Raw genomic sequence first — 25,000 nt, 5'->3', positions numbered from 1 at the left:
GTAATGTCCAAGAGAGTATCATTACTAGTTCAAAAGCCTTTTTTTTTTTTTTTTTAGAAATCTCTCACAACGTTATTATTCATGAAAGGGTACTTTATCAGGAAAATTTATAGCTACTTAAACTATAAAGAATATTCAGTTCAAAGCCTTACGATTATTATGAATCATGAAAGGGGATTTATCTAAATTTACGTCGTCAAACAATTCCGAAAATGTTTTCCTTCGTATGCACATATGCTCGTCCTCTCTAGCATCTCCTTCCCTTAACTGGAATCCCCACAACCACCCAGCCCACCCACCACCCTCCTATATATAGTAGTCGTTACCCAGAACCTCCTGTACAAGGTAGTCGTAGCTTAGAACCAACGCCCACACTTACCCTCATCTTTCACAGCACGGAGCCCACGTTTTATTCTCCCACGCTATGACTTCTAGGCAAAGTTGCCACAGTGTAGTATTTCACTTGGGTTAATGAAAAGAGAGTTTGATATATTTCAGTCGTGTATATGTAATTATAGGTATCTCCTTTTTTCGCGTATGTGAACGTATACACGTGTATGCACGTGAAAATAGGTGTGCGTTTGTGTTCATGTGCAAATATTCCCGTCAGTTATATTCGACACCTGTCATGGCGGAAGATATAAGGCGTGATGGAGTGATGGAGTGATGGAGTGACATGGCAACTAGTCTTGACTTTCTGATATGCTATGTCAAAATTTTTATCGTTTTCTATTTCAACCTTTCTAAGGCCGTATATACTGTTAAACTCCTCATATTATATAAAATCAAAATTTCCAAATTATTTTGGTTTCATATGTGGCAAAGTAAGTGTATAAATACCCAAGTCTCCGTTTTTCCCTCTTTTCATAACAGAAAAACAAAACATATTCATGAATCTCATAGCCAAACATCTCATCAATTGCTCAGTAAACATTATCAAGTCGCGTGAAATGTTATCGTTGCATGATGGCACAGATTTTTTTGTTCGGGGTTTATGGACAGTGACTGATAATTCCCTTATCAGAAAACAGATAAGACTATCATGGAATTTATCGAAGAAAAAAGTTGTGATAAAAAGTCACTGTTTCGATTACATAAAGAGTGGTATTTTGCTTTCATTGTTGTTGCTTTGAATTCTCATTCTTCGCTTTCTTAGTTTCGTTGATATCAAAGCAAAAAACAATTAATTATATATGTTTGGGGGTGTTTGGAAAAGAAATTAGAATAAAAGGTGAAACGCAGAGAATGGGAGACAGAGAGAGAGAGAGAGAGAGAGAGAGAGAGAGAGAGAGAGAGAGAGAGAGAGAGAGAGAGAGAGAGAGAGAGAGAGAGAGAGAGAGAGAGAGAGAGAGAGAGAGAGAGAGAGAGGAGGGGGGGGGGGAAGAGAGAGAGAGAGAGAGAGAGAGAGAGAGAGAGAGAGAGAGAGAGAGAGAGGAGAGAGAGAGAGAGAGAGAGAGAGAGAGAGAGAGAGAGAGAGAGAGAGAGAGAGAGAGAGAGAGAGAGAGAGAGAGAGAGAGAGAGAGAGAGAGAGAGAGAGAGAGAGAGAGAGAGAGAGAGAGAGAGAGAGGGAGAGAGAGGAGAGAGAGAGGAGGGAGAGAGAGAGAGAGAGGAGAAGAGGGAGAGAGAGAAGAAGAGAGAGAGAGAGAGAGAGAGAGAGAGAGAGAGAGAGAGAGAGAGAGAGAGAGAGAGAGAGAGAGAGAGAGAGAGAGAGAGGAATAGAGGAAGATAGAGAAAGAGAGAGAGAGAGAGAATGAGAGCGAGGGGGGTATTGATATTGTTGAAAGTGAGTCACGAAAATATCTTATAAGAAGTCTGCAGCAACTGTCCTATTTCATAGACAAAAGAAATCAACTCATCAATTATAAAATTCTTTCTTTCTATCAGATGATTTTTCACTTTTTCATATCATCATAATTGTCTTATTCATTATTGTTAATATCATGATCGATGTCATTATCATTATCATTATTATATCATTATTTCAATTTATTTTGTTATTATCGTTTTTAACATATGCATTTCTTTTCTTATTTTTCTTTATCACTACACATCGATTATATATAAAGAATTGCTCAATATCTTCTGTACTGATCTTTTTACTTTACATTGATAAGATCAAGTACCTAATTCTGAAGAGTTTTACGAATCGACATAATTCTTTTATCAAATTCGAACATTATTCTATTATTTTCTACTCAAGTGCCAAATATGTTCATTGCTTGTTTGTTTATATTATTCATGATCAGAATACTGAGCACTATCATTTACATCCTGGATCTATAAAATCCAGTGAGTGCAATACTGGTTTATGACGTGCTGTTCTTAAAGCGTGTGCTTTAGATACTGCATTTGCTTTTATTTTTGTTTTTCCTTCAGTGGCTTAATGTTTATATATATATTTTCGCATGTCCACCATCTTGTTTCTTATTTCCAAGCTGATGACAAGAGAAAGATGTTATTAAATGGCTTTTGTTTTATTTTCACATATCACAAGTTTTACACGTTAAAATTCAAGCACAAGTGCAAAATTACTTCCTGTACACATTAAATATACAAATATGAATATTTACAAGCTGAGATGCACTGTTTCCAACGCACCGAAATGAATCACAGATACAATTTGTTTCCAAACAAACTAGGCTCCTTATGTACATCTTTTTCTTTACATATGTACATCAAAGCTAAAGTTAGCATCACAAAAATAGGTCTGAGTCTGAAGCCTAATCAACATAAGCTGCCTTGCAACCATTACATTTTGAAAGACTTATTGCACGCAAAGTTGACACGTTCGAACACCAAGTGCAACACAAGAATCGACTAAGATGCCATAACAAGCGACTCGGAGTCTAAGACTATATATAGAGAGAGATTAGTGCCCTATGCACCCATGGCACATAAAGAGGCTTTACATGAAGACAACACATATTGTGCAACCGTGGAACTCATGCCTCAGTCGTTGACACACCTGAATTCTTCATCACGTCATCAAAATAAACACAGTAAAGGCAAATAAATAAAAAAGGAATTATCCCTGTCATGTAATTGTGCACCTAAAAGCGAATATACACAAGGCTCAGAGTCGCTCGTATGTCCATAACGTCGTAGACTTTACACTACAGATAAAAAGTGGAGATCAAATTTCCATCGTGCTTCGTACGTGAAACAATATTAGCATCTATTCAACATGGACAATAGACCGGCTACGCTGCACACCAGAAGCTTTCAAGAATAGAAGAGAAAAGGTGATCTATAAATGCAGAAATACTTCATGTTCTCAGTGGAAAAACCTCAATGATCACCCTTTGACATAAACATCATGATGAATGTCAAGTGAACAGAATAATATTCTTTCAGCTTCTGGGTCTAACCTACAGGCCATTACCAATGTTGAGTCCAGGTTTTACCGTTGACGCTATTCACAGATACATCAAGCAATAGAGACCTGGCTCTAGACTCTTACTAACTGCCATGGCACAGTTAGCCATGTTTCAACGTCTAAGAGGCAAGTCCACCTGACGCGATCAATGGCGTCTACACGCAGATGGTGCAAGACAGTCACAGATGGCGTTCAGGTGGTCCAACCAGCTGGACCCTCCCTGGTGACGAGGGACCTCCCGTCCTGGTGCCTTATAAACGACTCAATCCTCACGTACAGCTATAATGCCACGAACAAGATATTATTCTTTAAGATAATTGACTCAGGTAGCCATGCAATAAAGACATTGATACAATGTTTCGATACATTTAAAGTGATAATGATGAATCCTCATAAATGCGTTTATTCATATTCGCGAACTTCGAAATAAAAGTAAATAAAAAAAGGACACAACTGGATTGTACTAGAAAATTCATTCATGACAAATGATCCTAAGAAACGCAAGTAAACTTTGTGGAGCAAATTATTGACAGACTTTCAGAAGGACTATAAATAAGATAACAAAAATTAGTATAACTTAAGGGTTAAGACTAAACATACAACCTAAATGTAATCTAAAATGAATGACAGATGAGTTATTGACCAAAAAGTTATGATTCATGGATTCTAATAAGCGTATTTTTTATTATTTTTCCAAAGAGCTAAATTAACACCTAAAAGTCTACCCTAACAATGTCTCTCACTTTCACTTCCGTCTACCTTATCATTAAAAATTCCTACTCAGCTTTACAAAACACTAATTAATGCCGACAAGCTTAGTACACCGATGTTTACAGCATCGTTTGTGCAAGACTTAAGGCACGGATTCTAAAAGAGCTCTTGAGGAAAAGGTTCTGGTCCGTTTGCGTCGATAAAAGGTCGGCATTGTGCCAGTCGTGGGAGGATCAAGACCACTTCAATGGCAGATACAAATTCCACAGTGCTATTTCAGAGTCCGTTCCAAAGGGGCTGGCGTAAATAACAGTGAAATATTGCCATAGGATGGAGTGACTGGAATAGATACCTACAAACTAACAAAGTGGATATAGACAACGCTCACTGGCTCAACTAACCCCTGTGTTATTATTACCATTAATATTATAATTCCTGTACGTAGCACACCCATAAGTTTCCACACTTAAAAGTACACCATGAGATAATTAGCGGATGACGAAAAGCTCGCTGATGCGCTGATGACTAAGCGCCGACTACTATGATTCCCGATGATGACTCGAGTCGGCACTCGATGATTCTGGCTCAACTACGATGTATGACGACTCGCTACGGCGACGACAAGACGACACGGCGGCGACGGGTGACCTCGAGACGACGCGCGTACACGACCCTGCCCCCGATGGCGCTGCTGCTCTTGTCGTTTTTTGTTTTCGGTTTTTATTTCTCGCTACTAAGCTAATGTGAACTGCGACGACACTGATGATGAAGATGACGACGACGAGGAGGAGGAGGACTGACGATGGCGACGAGGCTCCGGAGGCCAGCACGGCGTATCACAGCACAGTGTTGGTTCTGAGAGAGCATGACGGGGCCGCGACCCAGGGCGCTCGTGGCCGGGGCGCTCGCGGCCGGGGGTCAGCTCGCGGGGCGCGCGGGGCGGGCGTAAGAGACACACATGCATCGTGCTCGTGGAGGCTGCTGGGGACTACTCTTTCGACAAGGATCAAATCTTCCGCCGCCACGTACTGGTGGAGGCGCGGCCTTCGGACACGAGAAGACACTGACTAAACACTAGAAAATCGGATAAAACGACTACGTTTGTTCCCCGAGCTTCCCCCGTCGCGCGGGCGTCCCCAGCAGGAGGTGCGGCCAGCCCCATGGCGAGGCGCCCCAGGCCCCGGCCCCGCTGCATGGTAAGCGTAGCGACCTTAATAGGCCAAGTTCCACAAGGGCTGCGGGAGGTAGTGGTGGGCGGCCCCTGGCAGGAGGGAGGAGGTGTGCACGCCGCTACTGCTGCTGGAGGAGGTCATGGAGGAGGATAACGGCGTGGAGGGCTCCTTCCAGCTGCCGCCCAAGCTAAGCGTATCTGCAAAGAAGAAGAAAAACACGTTAGTTCTACCGAAAACGGAAATGCAGCTGCGAATTTAATCTAAGCATTACACACAGAGAGAAGTCATATAAAAATCACCGAAGTTATCCATCCCACAGCGCCCCTCCCTTTCCAAAAGAGCAATTATGACACTGTGCCGAAGGACTCCAGAAGGTACAGTTTACAATGAGTGAGAACTTCCCGACGAGACGCCCTTGCTTGCTGCCACCGCCCACCCGCCCATCCATCCGGACAGCCATGTGGGAAAAGTCTCACACCCAAGGCAAACTGCTCCGAGTCACCCGCATGTATTCACCGACCGTGTTTTTTCATGATTATTTCTTTGTAGTAAGTGAAATGGGGAGGGGGAAGAAATGGGAGATAGCAGGCGAAGAAAAAGAGGTGAGAGGGAAGGTGAGGAGGAGGTAGAGAGAGAGAGAGAGAGAGAGAGAGAGAGAGAGAGAGAGAGAGAGAGAGAGAGAGAGAGAGAGAGAGAGAGAGAGAGAGAGAGAGAGAGAGAGAGAGAGAGAGAGAGAGTGAGAGAGAGAGAGAGAGTGAGTTACCCAACACCTTTCCCTTGCCTTCCCTCCTGGGCACGCACCGGGTCGCCTGGTGTGTTTATACGACTATAATGCAACGCTGACACAACTCCCGTGACCCTAATCTGAGGCAGCATTTTCTCAACCTCGAGTCAATCCAAAACAAGGCCACATACTCGGTGCATGGAGGAGGGAGGGAAAAAGAGAGACAGAGACAGAGAGAGAGAGAGACAGAGACAGAGACAGAGACAGAGAGAGAGAGAGAGAGAGAGAGAGAGAGAGAGAGAGAGAGAGAGAGAGAGAAATAGAGAGAAACATATCTCAAAAAACATTACTTCGTCTGAGAAAGAGGTAAGTGGAAGGAGTACGAGTTACCTCAAGCGAGAACCAGTGCTCAGAAGAGTGCCGACAGTGCTCACTCATCATGTGTAATAACCAGTCCCTTCCGTGAGGCTGACATATGGAGCCCGTCAGCTCTGTCGTGACCCCGTGGAGACGTGTTTAAAGAGTTCCTTTATAATCACCCCGATTCTATTTTCATACTTAAGTTGTTTTCTCTTTCTTTTTAGCATCTTTTGTGCTCCGTGCCAAGACGCTGGTCGTTATCAGAGAGGAAGGCACAGACTGCTGAACGTCTTGAAAAAATGGGGAGGGAAGAATGATACAAAAATCACAACAAATGGAGGAAGAGGAGGAGACGATGACGAAGAAGAAGAAGAAAGGAAGAGATAAATCCGAAGAAAAAGAGAGAAACATGTTACAATCGACAGCGCTGCCATCAGCATCGCCCGCGCCACCACCACCACCACGTCTCGTCTCGTCTCGCTAGCTGCTTGTCATCGCCGTGCTGTTAACCTTCAGAGCTGTCACTTTGAACTCGACTCTGGTTAACTTCGGCTAGTCCTTGTTATCGTATGTGGGGCTATTAACTAGCATGCGGGATGACCTACTTGGTGTTTGGGATGGAGTGGGATCCTGTTGCAAATCTGTTCGCATTTGATAGTTTAGTGTATAAAATAAGGAAAGGAATTTGCAAAATCATGACGTTGAAATAATAACAAAGCTTTCTGAATTGGAAATAAATAAAGCCTGTCATATTCTTTTATCGCTGACAAGTTTTGTAATCAGCAGCTCGCTTCTTTTGACTCGCTTCTCAAACCTTCACTACGTTGCAAGAGCCATTCTGCAACCTCTCCCTTTTTTGTTGAAGCTGTCACGGCTACCCAATGTCTGGATGTTGACGTCACGGGGGAATACAGTTATCTGTTTGTTTTGTGCGGGGCCAAAGAGCCGTGCTGTGCTGGCACCATCACCCTCGTCTGGCTGGCACTCTGGCCTGTTTTTGCCGTGATTGTCTAACCTGATTAACGTGGCTCTGTGACGCTTTTTCGCTTGTCGTAGTTCTATCCCTTCCTTATTCCCAGATCGGCATCCTCGTCTCTTAGAAGAAGTCGTTTAATCCTGCCTAAAGAGCACGGACGACCCTTTGTTCGAACGACTTGAAAGCGGCTTGATAAATTGTAAACAACTTTGAGAGAAACAAAAAACGAAAGAATAGAACATCAAGCTTGCAAAATATGACTCAGACAAGCAAGAGAACAAGCAAATGCACGGAGACAATGCCCATATGCAATAAACTCAAATCCGAGAGGTTAACTTGCCACAATGGTTTCACTGTTACAATAGCCTTCATAACGCACAATGGCGCGGCCTCTCCTGAAGGTGACGAGAAATCCCCTCCTCCCAGCACACTCGAACCTCCATGACATCTTCCAAGAACACTCTAGCAAGCCCCACTTCCTTTTATTTATCTCTCGTTTTTTTTTTCTTAGACCACAATTTGGCTTGAGAACAATCGACAATTTCACCATCGGGAAATCAGGGACCTGAACTCACAAGCAAAGAACGCAAAAACAACTATATGCAAGAGTAAACGAGTGGAACAGCCTTGAGGAGTGGTGGGCATGCAGGCACTTCTTCCCTTCCCTTCCCTTCCCCAGCGTCGGCCCGCAGAAGGAGCCCGGCGCCAGGCTGTTGACGCCCGAGGCAAGGCAGACGAGTCCTAGTGGGAGGTCATCCAGACTCCTCCTCCGCCCTCAGTCTAATGGGTAGAAGAGGGTGGGGTGGTAGGGAGGGAGGGAGGGGAAAGGAGGGGAAGGCAACGTATTCATCGGGTTCGTTATTCACGTCTCTGACTATTTTTTTTATCAAGAAACTCCATTTACTTGTTCGGATGGCAACACGGATTTCAAAAGGATCTTTTCCCTGCATTAAGACGGTTTTGCGTAAGTGCTGATATAATCAAGGGGTAACTTCTTGCCAGAGACTACTGGTGGCTATTGTGTATGAAGGAGGCTACCCCCCCCCCCTCTCTCTCTCTCTCTCTCTCTCTCTCTCTCTCTCTCTCTCTCTCTCTCTCTCTCTCTCTCTCTCTCTCTCTCTCTCTCTCTCTCTCTTTTACTCGTAATCTAATTATACATAGATAATAATTTCCATTAGTATCAAAATAATATCAATAGCGAACCATATGGTCTCGCCACAACTACCTTATCCGTCATGCAAATTATCAAACTTCTTACAATTCCTGGGCATCGTTTATGTTAATCATCTTCCACGAAGGCGGGCATCCTTGGTTTCCGAAACATCCGGCTGCTCCCTGTTACACCGCCTCGCTTAGAACTGTACACAGGGTGATACGAAACCGGAGGTGACGAACAGGAGGAGCATCCTTTGCCACGCCTGCTGGAATTGTGACGTCAGAGATATTGTTCTGCGAGGTAACATCGTAGAAGAACAATCCGGTAGGAGATGTCGACATCCTCATCTGCATTCTGGATATGTTCCATGACGTCAGTACATGACTGTGAAGCGCGATAAGCCATGCTTTCACAAATCCCGCCTGACCCGCTGATGAGAGAACAAGCGGGGAACCCAAGATGCACCAGCCGTGACGTCAGCGCCAGATAATGACGTCAGTGCAACGTCACGATCTGTAGCCCTGTCCACAAAAACGCTGCGGCCAGAGCATGTTGAGGCCATCACGTTCGCACAAGCGCCTCATGACTTCATATCCATTTTCACGTTATAGTGCTAGTCAACCTAGAACAGGCCGGTGGATGTCGACACAAAGGCGGCCGGATATCAAAGGGAACATCCGTTGCGTGTCCCCGGAGAGCTAAAGTTACCGTCGGTTTTCCCCCCAAAATAATCGAGAAATATCACCTCCACTCGTCTCTTTCCGGCCGAACAGTAACGTGGCCTCTAATGGCGCGCAGGGAAGGGCTTAAACTTCCTCCTCCATCTCCGTGAATCTACAGCCGTGGAGTAAAAACTCGTCGGCCGTAACTTTAGCAAGATCCATGCCCTCGCCTTCGCTGCATCCGGCTGGCGTGGTGCACTATCCACGCCTCCCTGATTCTCGACTTCTCTGTATCACATTTGAACTACTTGTAATGTCGAGATTTGAGATAGCAAGTAAGGTAATATCCCATGAGAAAAAATAAATAAACACGAAGATACTGCACATATTAAAGATATAATGTCAGCAAACATGACCAGTTCTAACGTGGTGTGTCATGTATGCATTGCCTCAGAACGTACACTGCCCTCCTCGTCACTCAAGCATATTCTACGAATATTTCAACTGTTTCAGCGCCCGTGCACCGTTCCTTGAAATAATCTAAGAGACAGGAAAAAAGATGAAGGGAAATTTGAAAGTAACTTGAGACGCAAAACTCGGCTGCTTCAGTATCTCCGCAGACGTCCTTTACGGAATTCATTACATTATTCATCCAATCCCCGACTTTCCTTACCGACGCTCAAGCCCGTAAAGGTCAGTAAGGTCGACAGAAAACGGTTTCACAGGGGAAATTTCGCCTCCTCGGCCAGAACCGCGGAAACTACAATAACACATTTCAGAGACTCAAGGATTCCGTCGCGGGGGCGAAATGGAGGCAACTTCTGCACGAGAGATTGCACATGTCTCGCGTACTTTATATATACACGTTCCCCCAAGCAGCCCCAAGACTCCGCCGGCAAACTGACAAAGTCTCTAGAAGTTCTTGCGATACATTTTGTAACGTCAACATGATGCGGGATGTGAGATTCGTATCTTTAATAAGTTTAATGCACATGTCTGCGGGGATGCTACTCGTCAGTCGCTCTCTCGGTAGTGAGAAACTGCTACTCCCATACTGAACAAATTCACTTATACCATCCATGCATGCACGCACTCACACACACACTCGACGTCCTTGAACGACCTACCGTAGCCGGACGACCCTCACCTACACGTCTGGCCACGACATACAACAATCACTCCATGAGCAGTCAGTCACAAGCCCTGCAACACACTGTCAAATAAAAGAATCCGTAAATCTATAATGCTCGTCGCTTTTCTGCTTTCAATTACCTCGTCGAGGGGAGACACTGAAAATAAAATCAAGTCTGGTTTCCATTCAGCTTTCGAGTAATTTGCAGATATTTCAATTCGAATGGCATCTTTCCCGCCTTCTTTGTATATGTGCTCTACACGGAAAAATCAATGCTGGAGAACCTTTGTGCGAAGGATGTGAATGAGCGAGTAGTGAAAGTGGGGGGGGGGGGTGCCGGCGGGCGAGGGGTTGAACGTGTGGATCGAGTGGGGAGAACGGAGGGAGTAAAAGTGGAAGGGCGGGGAAACACAACGTGAAGAGAAGACTGAATCATTAGCGAGCTGAAAATTGTAAATGTTCTTGGAAAGTCTAAAGCTTAATTGAAGAGGCTCGCTTATTAAGCACATTGTAACAAGCTATTCTCTTCGAGGAAACGTTGGATTAATCTATACACTTTACAGCCTCGCTTAATACATAATGCCGCTTGAATCCATTATAAGCACAAGGCACAAGAGATTATTACGTGTACAATGATAGGGTTTCCTCTCCCCGACGGAGGATAAACAGCCACCTTTACCACAAACACCGTACCTCGCTGCGTCAACACCCGACCAATAAGCCGTAGCCTAGGATTAAGCGTCAGTTCTTAGGGACCATTAATAAATCCCAACAGGCGTCCCGGTTATATGGCCGTCAGATCCCGCCGTCGTTACCAGAAGCTCCCTGCATTAAATATCTTGTTTGGTCCGTATTCGTGGGATATATCATTTCTACTATGGAACGTCGACTTTTCAGAGGGATCCATTACTCGGAGGCAATCAGATACCGGCCGTATATTATTTACAAAAGAAATCAAAAAAAGATACCTCTAATAGGCATCCGTGCAGGGACGGTAAGTGCACTCGGGCCCGTCAGTAAACAGCCTGAAGAGAGATTACCTTCTGTAGGGGCCGCTGCCACCGCCAACCCTAAGCCCCGCTTGTACACTGGGGGGCAAATACCCTCTAGCTGACGTAGGTCCTGACTTTAGTTATTGAGCAACGTGCTTACTTTCCATTAATAAGTAAAATATTTCGGATAAAGACCATGACACACAGGATGAAAGGAGAGCATCTGTTGCCCCGAAGAAGCCTAACACCCCCCCCCTCCTCCTTCCTCCCTTTTCCCCAACGCACATAGGACGAGCACACATCCGATCCTGGAACAAATGAGGAAAGAACATGAAGCAGCCCCAGATAACAGTACCATTACAACAGCAGCTGCACTGGCTATACTCCAGCTCCGGACTCGCTCCATACATCACCAAGACTTGATGCCGTCGTGCTGTCTTGGGAAAGCGTTGCTGTTTGTCAGAGCAGTGCCTTAGGCCTACCACTGCCTTGGTAACGGAAAGAGATGGTAGTGCTCCAGAAAGTCAAGTCAAAGGATCTTTAATGAAAAGAGCGATTTAGGGAAAGCTTGAGAAGCGGATGAACATGTCACTAAATAAGCTGTTACTACAAGGACCCCATGTGTGTGTGTGTGTGTGTGTGTGTGTGTGTGTGTGTGTGTGTGTGTGTGTGTGTGTGTGTGTGTGTGTGTGTGTGTGTGTGTGTGTGTGTGTGTGTGTGTGTGTTAGCGTGTTTGAGCAGATGATCATATTTCCCCCTGCTGTAACGAAACACACGCACACATTCAAACATACAAATCTTTCGGACGTGAGTGAACAGAGACTCAATCAATACATGTTTACGCCCCACACGAGCCGCCCCAGGGAACAAAAGTCACGCCGGAGAATCCACTGAAACGTGAATAACTTGTGAGAGTGGAGAGAGGAGAAGGAGGAGGGGGAGAGGAACAGGATGGGGAGACAGCGAGAGCGAGAGAGAGAGAGAGAGAGAGAGAGAGAGAGAGAGAGAGAGAGAGAGAGAGAGAGAGAGAGAGAGAGAGAGAGAGAGAGAGAGAGAGAGAGAGAGAGAGAGAGAGAGAGAGAGAGAGAGAGAGAGAGAGAGAGAGAGAGAGAGAGCCTTCTTGTTTAGCAGTCATTATTAAATAATGCCTAATTCACTAGTTTTCCTACTTCGACCCTTGCAATTTCCATCTTCTGTCAAAAGACTTTTTTGATTACTTGTCTTTCTGTGAGTACGCCTTTCTCCTCTTTCCCTTTTCAAATATTTTTTAATCAAATACTCAAAAGGAAAACCGTTTTCTATCACTCTACCACAAACGCGTCACTAAACCGTCTAAAATTTGTTTTGAAAATAACATTAAATCATGCACCCCCCCCCCCCTTTCAACCACGACAGAAAAAAAAAGTTTGAAAATATATCCACCCCGGTTCTCAACGGACGAAACGAAACAATCTGAAAGCGAATCAAAACTAGTGGTTCTGCGAGAGCCGGTCTCTGCACGCCCCCCCCCATCCTACCCTCTCCACCTCTCCTTCCCCTTCCCAGCTGATACAAAAGCCTTCAAAGTCAGTCTATAATGGCAGTTTGGGGAAGGTTCATTTTCGTTCCCTTGTGTCTATTATTCAGAGGATTTTGAGACTGAAAGAAAGATGTATTTGTTTCCACCTCTGTGCCTACCCTTAAAACCACAATGTATATGTATGTATGTATATATATATATATATATATATATATATATATATATATATATATATATATATACATACATACACAAATTCATATACATATATAGCATATATACATACATACATACATACACACACATATACAAATAACAAACTGCAGATCTACCAAAAGTGAGGAAAATAGTTTATGCATGGAAACTGAAAAGAAAAAAAAGCTTTTCGACAGTCACCGGGGTCGTAAATAAGCGAGCACCCATGCACGCAACAGGCCCTATGATGCATGAGACTCGGCATAAAACAGGAAACGGTTATCGTGTGTCGGGGATCATTTTGGATACTGTTATCCGAGTCGAGCAACTCCTGAGGGATAGCCAGTCCGTGTTGGCCCTAGGAATGATAAATATCCATGTGTGTGTTTGTATGTACACACATGTGTATATATGTACATATATACCTATGTATAATTAGATAGATTGCTATATAAATACATATGTATATGTAAGTATTACGTATGCATACATTTGTTTAAACCTTCCCTTCCAGAGAAAGCAGGCGACGCGCTCCAAGGAAACGTGTAATAATATCAATATGATTAACCTCCCGCGCACGCAAGCAACGGACGACCTCCTGCTCGTCAAGCAATTAGCGGGATCCCACTTCCTCGTGACTGTGCTGGCCCCCGCAGTCACACCCGGGACCCAAGGACCATCATTCACCCGGGGGAGGCACCCCCGAGGGACACGCGTGCTCTAACTGGCGGGGGTGAAGAGGTGGGGGGAGGGGTGGCAAGTTCCTCTGTCAAGCCGTCCGTTATGGAACCATCCATAGTGACGTAGAAAGTTCTAATGCCTATGGGTACAATCTTCAGAACGAATCACACATTAATTAACGAAACCAGTTATTATAACAGTAGCTTTGAATACGAATTTGATCAATCATCGGCAAAGTTCTCCCGCCCTCCTTCCACTCCTCCCCTTCCCCCTCCCCCTCCCCGCCCCAGCCGCCTCTTCGCTCTGCCCTATGATTACTCAGGCACCGGTTGAGAGCGAGCCAATCGTGGCATTAGCGACATCGAATCACAACATGCCGGTTGGCAGATCAGGGCGCCGCCACGGGCTGGGTTCCCGTGCCGTGTGTAGGCTTACCTCAGCGTGCGGGGATGGGGGGGAGGGGGAGAAAATAGGAAGGGAAGGGAAGGTACAGAGGGTGATGGGGAGGGAAGGTACAGAGGGTGATGGGGAGGGACGGCAGAGGGTGAAGGAGAGGCAAGGTAGAGGGAGAACAGCGTTGCCACTTTTTTTATATAGAGCCTCATACAAGCTCCAGATCTCTTTCCTGCTTATCGTTTTCTATAAAAATGGACGACTCAAAAGGGAGCCTTGAGCCCGGTATTCACATGGCTGGATAACTGCCGCACGTCGAATGCCAAACGTAACGCGTGAAATCCACAAGGAAGTATCTAAGGGTGTCATGAACTCGCTGTATTCTGAGACAAGGGCTGTGCGAGGATGAAAAGAGAGGAGGAATTGAGCAAGCGAGAGCGAAAGAGGAGGAAAGAAGAGATGAGAGAAGAGGCGAGGCAAGATGAGAAGGAAAGAAAAAGGAATAGAAAGCTGAACGAGATAGAGAGAGAAGAGACAACCGAAAGAGAAAGAAAGAGAGAAAGAGGGAGAGAAAGAGAAAGAGAGAGAGAGAGAGAGAGAGAGAGAGAGAGAGAGAGAGAGAGAGAGAGAGAGAGAGAGAGAGAGAGAGAGAGAGAGAGAAGAGAAAGAGCAGGTCGTGCCTTCACCCGCGTCCCATGCCTCGTAAATGGAAGGAGGCCACGACCTTAGAGTGGCAGTCGCCGCCCCTGACCTCTCTCTTCCTGACGCACCGGCTGTGTGGAGAGGCCTTTACACCCTTACCCCGATTCGCCGTCGCTCACTCTTCACGCTCTTAAACTCCCTTTTCAACAATCACTCTTACAAATCCTCCCCAGACACTCTCTCATCGAGCTATCCATCTCTCGCAATGTCATTTCTATACCTAGTTCTGCAGATAAATAAACACACGGATAAGAGTTAAAGGGAATCGAAAAAAATGTTTTTATTATAATATATTCATAAAAGTAACCCTAGTAAACGGACCCCGTGCGTGGGAATAGCGACAGGCGGAATTTTGGAGAGGGGACGGAAGGGGGGGGGGGACGGAAGGGTCTGAGGGGAGGGGGGAGGAGGGGAGCGAGAGAGAACATGCTGGCTGAGCGAAGGAAAAGGGGCAGGGATGGGGTCCTGAGGGAAGCGTGTGAAGGGTGGGGGAGGGAGAGGGGAAGAGGGGTACAAGTATGATTAAATGGAACGGCGCCTCAGAGGGTGGGGGTATATTTTCGCCGATTCCGAGTGTGGCATTGTGAAGATTAATGCTTCTGATATCGCTCTAACGCAGGAAACAGGAGAGAATAAAAAGGAGGGGGGAGGGGAGAGAAGATCTGCATCCAAGCTAACTAATATCAACGCATAAATAAACTGAAATGAATTTGTTGAAGTTTTCGGATTGAGTACAAGTAATAATTTGACAGCGTGACTTTCTCCTTGTATGCATATGTGTGTGTGTGTGTGTGTGTGTGTGTGTGTGTGTGTGTGTGTGTGTGTGTGTGTGTGTGTGTGTGTGTGTGTGTGTGTGTGTGTGTGTAGATAAATATATACAATTATACACATATGTAAACACGCCACTCATACACTCACTCTGTCTCGCAAACACAATCTGTTTACGAGGGACCACGTCTGTTCCTGTGGAAAATATATTTAACGAGGCCGTGTCAATGGTGGAGAATGGTCACAATCGGCCCCAGGCCTCGCGGCCCTTCTAGCGCCTAGGTGGGAGTCTCTTATTGTTACCCACTGGGCGCCTGGGGGAAGCAGGGTGGTTGCGGGGGGTAGGGTCGGGGGTCCCTCGCATAGGAGGAAGGTCGGATAGGAAGGAGGGGGGTAAGGGAGGGGTGACGACGCAAGTTTTCCCATCAACCCACCGACAAACTTTTCAGGTAGTCTATTTAACTTCTTTTATTGTCGGCGTCCCAGTACTTTTTATATGTATGTATTCTAAACACGGCCGTACCTCCTCCCCCCCCTTCCCCCTCTAACCGCTCGTACGGTACGACCACCACCCTCCCCCTACCCCCTCCCTTCCAGCCCTCACGCACAGCACGCATTCGTTTAGTCTCCCCAAAAAATAATAAAATAATAAAAAAATCTACCGAGCACATTGTGTCCCCTTGTAAACGAAAAAGAAAAATCCTTCCGTAATCTGTGCGCGTTTAGAGTAAGCATCAGGCGGTTGCATGATGTTATGAATCATTCCGAGCACAGTAATCCATGCGGTTTAGTGCAACGATGCAACGGTTCCCCTTTCCGTCATCCCGGCCGCGCCAAGTTTCATGATTCATAAAAGATGAAAGGAAGGAATAAAATATGAGCATAAAGAACAAGCCAGCGCTTCGCCCGGGAGACAAATGACCGTGTGAGCGCCTGTTTCATTGTTGCCAAAGTAAATGGCTCGGCGTATTTGGCCGCTTTTTCTCTTCTTCGGGAGGATCAGATACGTCTCTTTGTGTCAAAAAGAATGAACAACGCGACTAGGGGGAAAGTCCCTGTGAATCCAACTAATCAATCAACCGTAATGGGACGGCGATCATACATACACACGGGCCCCTCAACTGATCAGGCACGAAAGCAAATAAATAGGTCGTTCTCTCCCTCTCCCTTCCCCACCGTCCTTCCCCCATCATACATCCCCCCACCCCCCACCCCAACCACAGCCTCGCCCTCTGCAGTTCAATCGTTACCGGGTCAATTGCTGATATGTATCTCACCGCTCTTAACTGGCATGCCACACGTGCTATGGCAACTCTCCATCTCCCTATCCCTCTAGCCGGCCATACCTCGCACCCACCGCCTCACTGAAAATACTCTCTAACAAAATTAAACATTTATTTGATTTCGATGAACGATAAAAGGCAACGTCTCCAAATGTAAACAGATAAGACCTTGTGAATACTCTCGGTGTCATCCGTGAATCCAACCCGTTACATTAAACAACGATTACCAATGTTTATAATTGAGTCTAGTCATCTAGCAGGCGAGCGTTGTGCGGCCGGTGCTGGTTGTAAACATGTGGCGATCGACCGCAAGTCCAGCACGCTGCTCGCCAGGCTGTTCACCGACCACACAGCCCCACTCGCTCGCCTCAGCAGCACCTCGTCAAAATACTTTTTGAAATCCACGTAGCGAGCACCGAACGCGAAAGCCTTCTGGGGATAGGGCGAGGAGATATGGCCCGCGTTCTTCACCCGACGCCATCACCAATATCTAATCTGGGCTCGGCGAGGCAACGCGGTCCTCCTGGATACATTTCAAGCCCCATAAACCACTCGGAACAGCCCATAAAGCAACATGAGTTTGAGATGCTTGCCTGGGAGGGAAGGAGGGGAGGGGAGAAAGGTAGGGAGGGGGGGCTCGGCTTTTCTTGCGGCCCCCACCCCCTCCTTCTTCTTCCTCTTCACGTTCATAAAGCTTGACAAACTGGACTTAGGCAACTGGGTAGAGACAACTTCCACACCCAAAACCACATCCTTCATCCCTACGAGACCATGGAGGGTCTTTGAGAGGGAGAAGGGTTGGGAGGGAGGGGGGGGGTGCATATACGCACGTACTGTCGTTTATGAATCAACCGCAGGACTCGCCCACGTCAACAGAAAACGTTACTCATGCAACAACAATAATTCTTTAGCGGTTTGTGTTCTCTACCATGCTAATGAAGGCTGACAATTTCAATTTCAATATTATAGTTACAGCGCATTTTTCATAACTAATATTCTTGGCGTAGTGCATAATGAGATGAGTCTCCGTTAAAGATTAATCTTCTTACTTTTTGGAGAACAGCATAAAAAAACACAGTAATTCCATAATCATCGTAGCATAAAAGAGGATGGCGTGTTAATCACGATTGACTGCACATGAAAGGCGGGGTCATGAACACGCAAGTCATGACAATAAACACTTGAAGTAAATGATCGCTTACCAATCTACATTGAATTGTGTAACTTCGGCAAGAGAAGTTCGAAATAGCTATTGCTCTGAATGAAACTGGAATCAATAAATAACATAAAAAAAGACTTGCAACTCGTGCAACTTTCTTTCAGTTTCGCCAGTGGATAAGCACCTTAAGTCTTCCCCTCCTTTCCCCACCGGTCGTCATGCTCATTATCCTTAAACTTTTCGACCACGCCCAAGGCCTAAAATAAAATCAGAAGAAAAAAAATATGGATTGCGGCCGTGGATACACGTCCCGCCCCCACCCACGGCGACACTGAGGAATTGTTGGCTCGGTTGTGCCTCAAGCTTCCTTAGTGAGAACGAGACCAAATACCTTTTTCCTACTATATTCTGATGAAGCCACTGCACTAGTGTGCGTACTACTTACCACTTCTGGAGTACATAGATTCGACAAAAAACTGACAACATAAAAAGGCCTTCCAGTTTCGAGAATTGTGCAGGGAAAATAGTCAGAAAAACATAGTTGGGAACTCGACTGGGACGGCTGCCAAGTGACCAATTTTCTACCTCTCTTTCTTAACTTCCACCGTGCTTCACGTCTGGACAAAATATATACGACTAGGCACTGAACTACTTCTACATAATAAAAATGAAAGTCAAAAGGTTCCCAGAAAGACTAACGATAAAATGATAAAATCCTTCACCTGATATGTCTTCACCAAATGTTTTTCTTTACCTTGCCAACTCGCATGAACGCTTGACAGGTGGTGGAGTCACTTTACTTCTTTGCTTTTCATTTTCTATCGTCAACATGGAATCTGACACATTTTCTCTTGATGGGATGAAAAAAAGTTTATTTTTAAATTGCCAAAGAAAATAATAACAAGATGAGCAAAGGCAAGATTTGTAATTCAACCATTTGAACTTGTACATTTCTTGGTTAAGAAGGCAAGTAAGTTTTTTTTTTCTGAGCACATTTAAAATATTTTTTGAACATACGTTAAGCGTTGGCGGTTATTTTTTTCTTAACCACATAACGAACACTCTGTCAGACATAGTAAGGAATGTAACACTGTCAGTTTCACCAATATTGCAACTCTGAATGAACACGTGCAGACGAACGAAAGAGTACGGTAAAAGGCTAAATAATTTGCATGCGTACTATCCATGCATGCACACCTGTTGAAGCTATGGAAGGCTGATTTCCCTTGTGCATTATGCGAGTTCGAAGTTCTTTTCATTTGAACACTTTTTTTCGTCACGATTCAGCAACACTGTTACAACTAAATTTACATAAAACATTTCGGGGAAATTTCATAATGAAACCCAAACGTAAAGGAAAATATACTGAAGTGGTAATATAAACTTCACACTACACACTTATTACATGCATTTGTCCATTTGAGAGACATTGATTCAACTTCACTGTTTAACTTTACACTAATAAATATTTTCCTTGTCAACATTTTATTAAGGAGCACATGAATATTTAATCAAACTTTCTCTTTACAACTACGCTGAACACTAATCAAGACACTTTGAACAAAATATGAACTACAACTAACTTTGCGTATTTTCTGTTATAAGGGATGTAGTGAAATGCGGCGCGAAATCACCGTAGACTTCGAGATCTTACCTGCCACAAAATCGTCTGTGAGGTCGACGGGCGTGCAGAATCCTGAGTCGACGAGGCCGCGGGTACGATCAGACGCCCACTCGCCGCCCGCAGTCTCGGCGCCCACGGAACAGCCGGAGTCCCTGGATAGACCCACGGTATGGAGGAGCGAGGACGTAGAGACAATGGGGGCCTGCTGCAATGTTTGTTGTTGTTGCTGCTGCTGCTGTTGTTGCTGCTGCTGCTGGACGGGCTGGAGGGAGCGAGGGGTGAGAGCATGTGCCCTCGCCAGGTCCAGGGAGGTGGTGAGGGAGGCGCCCATGCCCATGTGCTGGTGAGCCATGGGAGGGGCGGGCGCCGCGGCAAGAGCACCCATAGAGGTAGATAATGCTCGTGGGCGTGGGTGGACATGTACAGCACCGCCTGTCACCCTGGCTGGTCGCCCACTTCCTAAGTAATCCGGGAGATTTACACTGCTGGCAACAGATAATCCACGACGGGTTCGCGCCGCCCGTAACTTGGGTGAGCCGCCTGCAGTCCCACGTGTGGGCGTGCGGGCAAGGAGCGAGGGCGGCAGACCCGGAGCCACAAACTCTGCCTGTGGAGGAGCCATGGCAGCAGCTCGAGGGTTGCAGCAAGGCCCTAAGCACCTTCCACCACTTCCCCACACCAGTTGCTGCTGCTGTTGCTGCTGCTGAAGCAGCGCTGCACTACTTCTGCTGGTAGTGCTGGTCATGGTGCTGGCGCTGCTGCTAACGCCCATCATACTAGCATCGCGGATATTCTGCACACTTCTTGCACTTTGGTTCTGCACACTTCCTACATTTTGGTTCTGCACACTTCTTGCACTCTGGCTCTGTACACTTCTTGAAGCACTTTGGCTATGCACACTTTGTACGTTTCTAACACTCTGTACATTGACTGATTTGACACTAGAAGAATTACAGTTGGGATTTCCACACATGCACCAGGTTCGCTGCTGTGTGCTGCGGGACGCCCTTGCCCCGGCCACTTGCTGGTGCTGCTGTGGGTTGGGCAGCTGCAAGGGGGCCAGAGGGCGGGCTGCCCCTGACGTGGCCACCATTGCAGTGGGTGAGGGAGTAACGACGGCTCTAGACCTAGCCCGTACAGCTGATACATATCCTGGGTGTATCATAAGAATAGGCTCCGAGCCTTTCGGCGGATAGATGTGTGCGGGAAGGTCATACTCCACGGAGGTTTCCACTTGTAACGGTGAAAAATAATCCTTCTGGGGGTCAATAAGCGGCTTTCGTGAGGGCGAAGCATGTGGGGTCATGCTAGGATACGACCCACGACATACACTCGACACCATCTTGCCTCTCGCCACCACTACCAACACTTCATATAACACCACAGACACCACATGGGAGATCACTCAGCGATTCAAGAAACGTGCTCCCGCTCTGACGTGCTAACCCTGACTGATCCCAGCAGATGGGCCGCTACAGAAGATGGGTGCGTGCACACTAACTCTCACGGTCTCCGCGCATTCGCTCTTTTTATTGATCACTTGATATTAGGTTTTATTTAGTACATGCTATTTATACATAGTTATTATGACGAATGTTTGTACAAAAAAGTTCAGAATATTCCAAATAATTTTACGGATTTTTTAGAGTTTGTGAGAATCAGCATCAGTCTGTGACAAAGGAAGCGTAGCAGCTGGGACTGGCTGGGCATGCGGGCGGTCATTGGGGCATAAAGATCACAAAGAAATCACCAGCCACCCTCCCACAAAGAAAATATCCTTAGTTTGGAACCCGACACGTCGGTGCATTCCGCCGGGGATGGTGTGGATTTGCCCTTTGCTGTTTGAACACATCTTAGAATATATTCCGGTACATTGAGCGAAAGCCCTTCTAAAGAGCGGCCTCCTGCTCTCTAATCCGCCTAACGGCTTTATATTTATGTTGTAATACATTGACGGCCATGGCATTGCCGCGAGCGATTGATTAGCGTTTCCGATGCACACGATCGGGGTAAATTAAGGGAAATTCCATTCCAAGTTCAACAACTCTGATATATAAACATGCTGGTACTCGATCTCGCACTTCCGGAGGGTCCAAGAGATCTCTCGACTGTCAGTCTCCCTCCCTCCCTCCCTCCCCTCCCCTCCTTAGGCCCGTGGACGGCTGCAGTAATCAGCCAGTACGCCAGGAAGAGGAAACGGTGGACAGTACTTAGTTCACCCGCAGGTTAAAGTAATTACATTGAATGTACAAAGAGGAATAATGTAGCGATTCCTGTCGGGCTGTAGGCGGTGGCATGTGAAAGTAACTGTAAGTGCACGTGGTCTCGGAGCACGATGTCTTTGGATATGTTTTATTTACGAATAAAAACCACGGAATCAATTTCCGAATCCCGGAGTAGCTCGCATCATTGAGGAGCCAAGTATTCAAATGCAACCTAATCCAATGTCTTGTCAATACAGATGGAGCAGCGATAAAACGTTTGCCAAGCTCCGACGAAAACGCATTCCCCATCTCGAGTGATTTATGTCGGCAATGAAAATTTAATTCAGCATCGATTCGTGACCAAACACGCTCGATGGTGAATATGTCTGCGGAGAGAGGGGGCGGGGAGGGGCGTGGTGGGAGGGGGGAGCAATACTGAGCGCTCAACAAAACACGAAACTTAGCTGATATTACCTTTAATAATTAATCGGGGGGGGGGGGGGGCGTAAAGTTAGTGTGGTTCCTGTTCAACGTGGAAATGGCCAACCTTTCCCAGCATTGACTGGACCATTTCGCATTTCACATCCTCCCTGCCAACACGCAAATAAAATAAACTGAAAGACATTCATTCTCGCTGCAAGACATTCTCAACGAACGTCTTCCAAGAGCTAAGAAATTAACTCTAAAGAAGGAGAAGAAGGAAGAGGACTATGCAAGATGCAGAACGTCAGCTGCTCGCCTCACAATGCTCTGCATTTAATTTCAAGAACGAAAACGTCAGCGCAAGCAAACGTTTGTCTTATGAATGCAACTGCCTCGTGAACGATTCAACGAAGCGGCCTTTGTTGTTTATTGTTCGTTTGGATATTACTGTCGTAAAGAAACCAGGCGGATCAATTTATTTAACAATAAGGACAGTGAAATGGTGATATAACTATAAAATAGGGTTTGTGGTATATTCACATATCCGTATAATAAACAGCACATATGTGGTGAATAATGATGTAGTTATATAAATTCGTAAATAATTCAGCTTGTTAAAATTAACCGCTCCAATACGAGGTTATCCCAGAATAAGACTTCGCAAAGATATTCGTCTAAATATGAAAAATCGGTAACGAACAGACACAAAAAGATATTCATAAATCTCTAGTTGACAACCCGAGCAGGAGCCACATCGAGAGTAAAAGCTATTTTGAGATTAGATTAACAAACCCCAAACTTTCTTCCTACCTTTTGATCACACAATATGATACCTCGCTATTAGTTTCATTCAAGTGAGCTTCTCTTGAATGTATGCCTGTGATTAAGAAAGTGACAATTATTCCTATGTGCTAAAATATTAGTACGAGTATTAGCACGAAAATCCGACCGTTAAGCAGAAAGCTCGGGAAAAAAAGGTCATTTCGTGGCTTGACTTGGAATTTCTCTATTAATATGCTTAATTACCGTGGGAGTTACGGTGACATTATAAGATGGCTTTGCAACATTTAGATCAGTGATTCGACAGATTTGTCTTAGATTTTATTATTGTGAGGCTGATGACGGCACGCAGGGAGACGGGTGAGAAGGGAGAGGGGAGGGGCGCGGCGGGGGGGGGGGGGGGGGTGGCGTGAGAAGCCCCACCATCTACACAACGTTAGGCTCTTCGTTGTTGCCACCTATTCGCTATGGATGTAATTATTCAATCATTTTCTTCCTTATGTATTATCCACTATTCCTTATAGTCCCTCGATCCGTCTTCACTAGTTATGAACATCGCCGCGTAGTAGAGCCAGCTTTGTCGAGCGATTACCATTCGTAAAAAAATAAAAAAATAAAATGAAATCGACCAAAAAAAAGGTCGACGGGCGGCCGACACAAGGGTGCTCCGAACCCAACCGCGGGATCGCTGAGGGTTCCCCAAGGCCCGCCCATTAAATCGCCAATTGGGTGTTATCGGTAAAGAGCGATTGTCGTTCTACTCCTCACCCCCCCCTTCCCCCTCTCAACCGACGCCCCTCCCCCACCTACCCCCACCCCTCTCGGCCGAACACGTCCCGCCCACTCCTCTCTCTTAATAACTGGCTTTATCGGCCGCACCGTTTTAATCCACACGTTATCCGATTTATTCTTGTTGATCGAAATCTTGTTTAAGGAGCTGATTTGTGATTGCTAAAAAAGAGTACATAAGCGGATTGAGAAACTTAGATTTGAATGAATGGTGATTTCCTTTTAATTAAGATTGAGAAAATAATAGCAATCGCATGAGAGAGATGTGATCACAAATAGCCGAGCTTAATTCAAGGAATTATATCAAAATAAAAACTACAGCCTCGTTTTGGATCGCGTCCACACATTCTTTGGTAAGCGGTGTGTTTATGATGTTCATTCTAATTCAGACAACTAATTTCCTTGCGTGGTTTTCATATAAATTAGACACGAACATATATGCGACGTTTGTATCACTGTTGTTTCTTCATTTACCATCTGCTCGTCTCTCTCTCTCTCTTTCTCTCTCTCTCTCTCTCTCTCTCTCTCTCTCTCTCTCTCTCTCTCTCTCTCTCTCTCTCTCTCTCTCTCTCTCTCTCTCTCTCTCTCTCTTTCCTCCCCCTCTCCGCCTTTCCCTTTATTCTAACGTGGCTTTCATGTCATTCATAATCTTCCCTTCTTACCCGGACTCCGGCTTCCTCTTCTCCCATCCTCTTCCCACCCCGGCCCCTCCCCCTCTCCCCTACTTGTCCTTCATTACTCCCCCATTGTCTCCCTCTTCGTCACCCCGCATCCTTCTGGCGGTCGCCTCTCTCCTATCCTCTTTCTCTCTCTCTCTCACTCTCCCCTCTTTCCTCCACCCTTCTATGTCGTTTCCCTTTCCTCCCCTCGACTCCCTCCCCTTTCTTCCCCTCCGTCCGCGGGCCCTTGAGTCTCTCACTCTGTACTTCGGCTGTTGATAACGTGTGGTTGGCGAAGGAATAATAGCTTCACCTTTTTCTCCATTATATTTGTTCTGAATAATTGTACATCCAATGGCCTCACACCCTCTAGGTTCTCCATGACCCGAAATGAAGAAAACATTCCTACATTATCATACCCCTTATTAGCATAAACCCACCCCAAGTATGAATACAGTTAACAGGTAACTACTAAGACGCCCTTCCTGTTGAGGGGTACGCTCGGTCAGACCTTTGGCCCGGGCTTGGGGTCCCTGCTGAGGACAATTGCTTGGGGGATA

The 25,000-nt window shown here is 45.8% G+C and overlaps 1 protein-coding gene across 1 annotated transcript; it reads right to left on the bottom strand.

The window, feature by feature from the left end:
- Positions 1–2,455: 2,455 nt before the first annotated feature.
- LOC122251946 (uncharacterized) lies at positions 2,456–23,605 on the bottom strand. Its single transcript, XM_043014202.2, has 2 exons — positions 19,616–23,605; positions 2,456–5,456 (listed from the first exon to the last, which is right to left on the bottom strand). The coding sequence occupies exons 1-2, from the start codon at positions 20,925–20,927 to the stop codon at positions 5,299–5,301; spliced, it is 1,470 nt and encodes a 489-aa protein (XP_042870136.1). The 5' UTR covers positions 20,928–23,605; the 3' UTR covers positions 2,456–5,298.
- Positions 23,606–25,000: the final 1,395 nt, after the last annotated feature.

Source organism: Penaeus japonicus, unplaced genomic scaffold (genome assembly GCF_977035675.1).
Source record: "Penaeus japonicus unplaced genomic scaffold, GWHDUDI00000001_assembly GWHDUDI00000016, whole genome shotgun sequence".
Lineage (NCBI taxonomy): Eukaryota > Metazoa > Arthropoda > Malacostraca > Decapoda > Penaeidae > Penaeus > Penaeus japonicus.
This window is presented reverse-complemented; position numbering and strand designations above follow the sequence as displayed.

Coding starts and splice junctions, on each gene's coding strand:
- LOC122251946 (XM_043014202.2), bottom strand. CDS start 20,927: ATGGTGTCGAGTGTATGTCGTGGGTCGTATCCTAGCATGACCCCACAT. Junction 5,457..19,615: donor CACAGACGATTTTGTGGCAG/GTAAGATCTCGA, acceptor TCTTCTTTGCAG/ATACGCTTAGCTTGGGCGGC.